At 73.4% G+C, this 3,462-nt stretch overlaps 1 protein-coding gene across 1 annotated transcript; it reads left to right on the forward strand.

Annotated features, from left to right (window-relative positions):
- The first annotated feature begins 1,740 nt into the window (after nucleotides 1–1,740).
- Nucleotides 1,741–2,595, forward strand: RNF208 (ring finger protein 208). The gene is given in 4 exon segments (XM_038767936.1): nucleotides 1,741–1,950; nucleotides 1,953–2,153; nucleotides 2,155–2,193; nucleotides 2,195–2,595. Coding segments are annotated over 4 exon segments (723 nt in total). The 5' UTR covers nucleotides 1,741–1,785; the 3' UTR covers nucleotides 2,513–2,595.
- The last annotated feature ends 867 nt before the right edge of the window (nucleotides 2,596–3,462 follow it).

The raw sequence follows: 3,462 nt of genomic DNA on the forward strand, positions 1-3,462 counted from the left end.
CCCCAGGCTCCGAGACCCCCAAACCCCAAGGCCCCAACCCTCCCGAACTCAGCCCTCCAGCCCCCCGACACCCCAGACTCCCGAACCCCCAAGGACTCCCGGGCCCTGAATCCCCCCCCCCCCAACCCCCCCAACCCCCCCCAGATCCCCAGATTCCAAGCCCCCATGTCCCTAACCCTCCCGACCTCAGACCTCCAGCCCCCCGACGCCCCAGACTCTCAAGACTCCTAGACCCCAAGTCCCCCAGCCCTGCCAGATCCCCAGCCCCGCCAGATCCCCAGCCCCCCAACACCTAAGGCCCCTAACCCTCCCAGCCCCAGACATCCAGCCCCCCAACAAACACCCCAAAACCCATAACCCCGAGACTCCGAGACCCCAAGTCTCCCAACCTCCCAGATCCCCAGCCCCTCCAAACCCAAGCCCCCGTGTCTCCCGACCCCAGACCTCCGCCCCCCCCCAACACCCCAAACCCCGAGACCCCAAGTCTCCCGACCTCCCAGATCCCCAGCTCCCGAGCCCCTCCAAACCCAAGCGGCCGTGTCTCCCGACCCCAGACCTCCGGCCCCCCCAACACCCCAAACCCCGTAACCCCGAGACCCCAAGTCTCCCAACGTCCCAGATCCCCAGCTCCCGAGCCCCCCCAAACCCAAGGCCCCGTGTCTCCCGACCCCAGACCTCCAGCCCCCCAACACCCCAAGCCCCATAACCCCGTAACCCTGAGACCCCAAGTCTCCCAACCTCCCAGATCCCCAGCTCTCGAGCCCCCCCAAACCCAAGCCCCCGTGTCTCCCGACCCCAGACTCCCGGCCCCCCAAATCCCCAACCCCCAAGGACTCCTAGACCCCGAGTCCCCAGATCCCCAGCTCCCGAGCCCCCCAAAACCCAAGCCCCCGTGTCTCCCGACCCCAGACCTCCGGCCCCCCCAAATCCCCGAACCTCCAACCCCCGAGACTCTCAGACCCCAAGTCCCCCGACCCCCCCCAGGCTCCCCCCACACACGAGGCCCTCAACGCCCCCAGGCCTTGCGTTCGGGACGTCAGCCCCCGCCCCCCCCGAGACCCCCAGCTCCCCAACACCCCGGCCCCAATAACCAGGGCCCCCTCCCACACGCAGCCCCTGCCCGGCCCCCCGGGGCTGGGGCGGGGGGGACGGACCCGCGGGTCCAGGGTTCCGGACAGGGGGGTGCCTCGCCAGGCCCCGACGAAGGCCGAGGCGCCTCTTCCCGCCTTTCCTTCCCGCCTTTTTCCGGCCGGGCGGGAGGCCGTTTAGGTAGTGCCGGGGTCGGGGGTCGGAGTTCGGGCCGCCGGGGGTCAGGGGCGAATCCGGGCCGGCTCCCAGGCCTCCTCAAGCCGTCCTCTGGTCCCCGCAGCGCCCCGGCGATGCCCGCGCCCGCGGCGGAGGGCCGCCGCGCTCCGTGAGCGGGACGCGGGCCGGCCGCCGACCCGGCCCCGGGGTCCCCCGGCCCCGGGGGTCCCGCCCCGGAGCCATGCCGTCGCCGCCGCCGCCGCCGCCGCCGTCGTCGTCGTCGGAGAGCCCCGACGGCCCGGGAGCCGGCGGGCCCACCCGGGGCGGAGGCCGGCGCCCGGCCCGCCGCTGACCCCGTCGCCGTCGCCGCGGCCCGCGGGTCCCGCCGCCGCCCGTCCGCCCGGCCCCCGCTGGCCGCCCCGGGGAGCCGGGGGGGCGGCCGGGGCCCCCTGCAGCAGGATGCCCGCGGCCGGCCCCCGCGGCCGCCCCCCGGGCCGCCCGGGTGCCCCGGCCCGGCCCCGCCTGAGAGCGGCCGACCCCATGCCCGCGGAGGGCGGCGGCGGCGGCCTGCCGGGCCTCCTCATGTCGTGCCTCAAGGGCCAGCAGGTCCTCCTCAAGATGGAGGCCATGAAGATCGTCCACCCGGAGAAGTGCCCGGAACTGCAAGGGGGCCCGGCCCCGCGCTTCGCCCCGGCCCCCGCGCCCGGCCCCCGGCCCTGGCGCCCAAGCGGGCCTGGCCCTCCGACGCGGAGGCGGCGGTCAGCCGGGCCCGCGGCGGGGACGGGCCGGCCCCCGCGCCGGGGGGGACGGGGCGCGGCGGCGGCGGCGCCGCCGCCGAGCCGGGCGACGAGGTCATCGTCAACCAGTACGTCCTGCGGGCCGGGCCGCCGGGCGAGCCGCTGGAGTGCCCCCACGTGCGGCCACACGTACAACCTGACCCACCGGCGGCCCCCGCGTCCTGTCCTGCCTGCACTCCGTCTGCGAGCAGTGCCTGCAGATCCTCTACGAGTCCTGCCCCAAGTACAAGTTCATCTCCTGCCCCACCTGCCGCCGCGAGACCGTGCTGTTCACCGACTACGGGCTGGCCGCCCTGGCCGTCAACACCTCCATCCTGGGCCGCCTGCCCCCCGAGGCCCTGGCCGCCTCGGCCCCGGGCCAGTGGGTGGGCGAGGCCGAGCGCGGCTGCTACCAGACCTTCCGGCGCTACTGCGGGGCCGCCTGCACCTGTCACGCCCGCAACCCGCTCTCCTCCTGCGCCATCATGTAGGGGCGGCCGCCCTCCCCGAACCGGGACCCCCGGACGGTCGCGTCCGCCTTCCCCCCTCAGCCGGGACCCCCCCGACGGCCTCCCTCCGGGGCTCGGGCCCGCTCTCGCCCCCCGCCTCCCTCCCGGCCCGGGTTCCCGTCCCCCCGCCGCTCCGCCAGGCCCCGGCTCTCCGCTTTCCTCCGCCCGCAGAAACCGCTTCCCCCGGGTGGGGTCCGAACAGGGTCTCCGGGGGAGGTGTCCGCCCCGCCTGACGGCCCCCCCCCGCCCCCGTGGACGGGGGGCCCTCCGCAGCCAGTTTTGCCATTAAAACTCTTTGCCAAAGCCTGCCTCTCCGTAACTGACCCCCCAATCCGCCCCCGCTGCCCGCTCCCCTCCGGGCCGGCCCACCGGGGACCCTCTCCCCGACCCGAGGGTGGGAAGGGAGGAGGACCCCGAGCGCTCGGTCCGATCCTCGGCGCTCGGTCGCAACACCGTCGGAGGCTGGAAACGTCCGACGCTCCGAACCCCAAAAGCCCGGGAGCCGGGGAACCCTTCCCGTCCGGAGGCGAGGATTCCTTCCCATCCCAGATTCCGGGGGTCCGGAACCGCTTCCACGGAGGAAGAGCTGCTCCCGCCCGGAGAGTCCCGGCTTCCCGATCAAGCGGTTGCCGTCCGGCCCGGAATCGACGGCCTCGTTTTCCGTCCTCGAGGACCCTCGTCGAGCCCTGTCGGTTTCCTCGCGGGGATTCCCGGTCCGGTTGGCTTTTTTTTTTTTTTTTTTAAAAAAGATACTCGTTAAACGTCTACTATGTGCCGAGCGCTGTACGAGGAGCGGGGGACGGGGTTGGATGCGGTCCGTGTCCCCCGTGGGGTCTTAATCCCCGTTTTACGGATGAGGTGACGGAGGTGACAGGGATTGGTGACGATGGTGGTATTTGTTGAGCGCTATGTTATTTTTCTGGTATTTGTTA

This window comes from Tachyglossus aculeatus, chromosome 27 (assembly GCF_015852505.1).
Source record: "Tachyglossus aculeatus isolate mTacAcu1 chromosome 27, mTacAcu1.pri, whole genome shotgun sequence".
Lineage (NCBI taxonomy): Eukaryota > Metazoa > Chordata > Mammalia > Monotremata > Tachyglossidae > Tachyglossus > Tachyglossus aculeatus.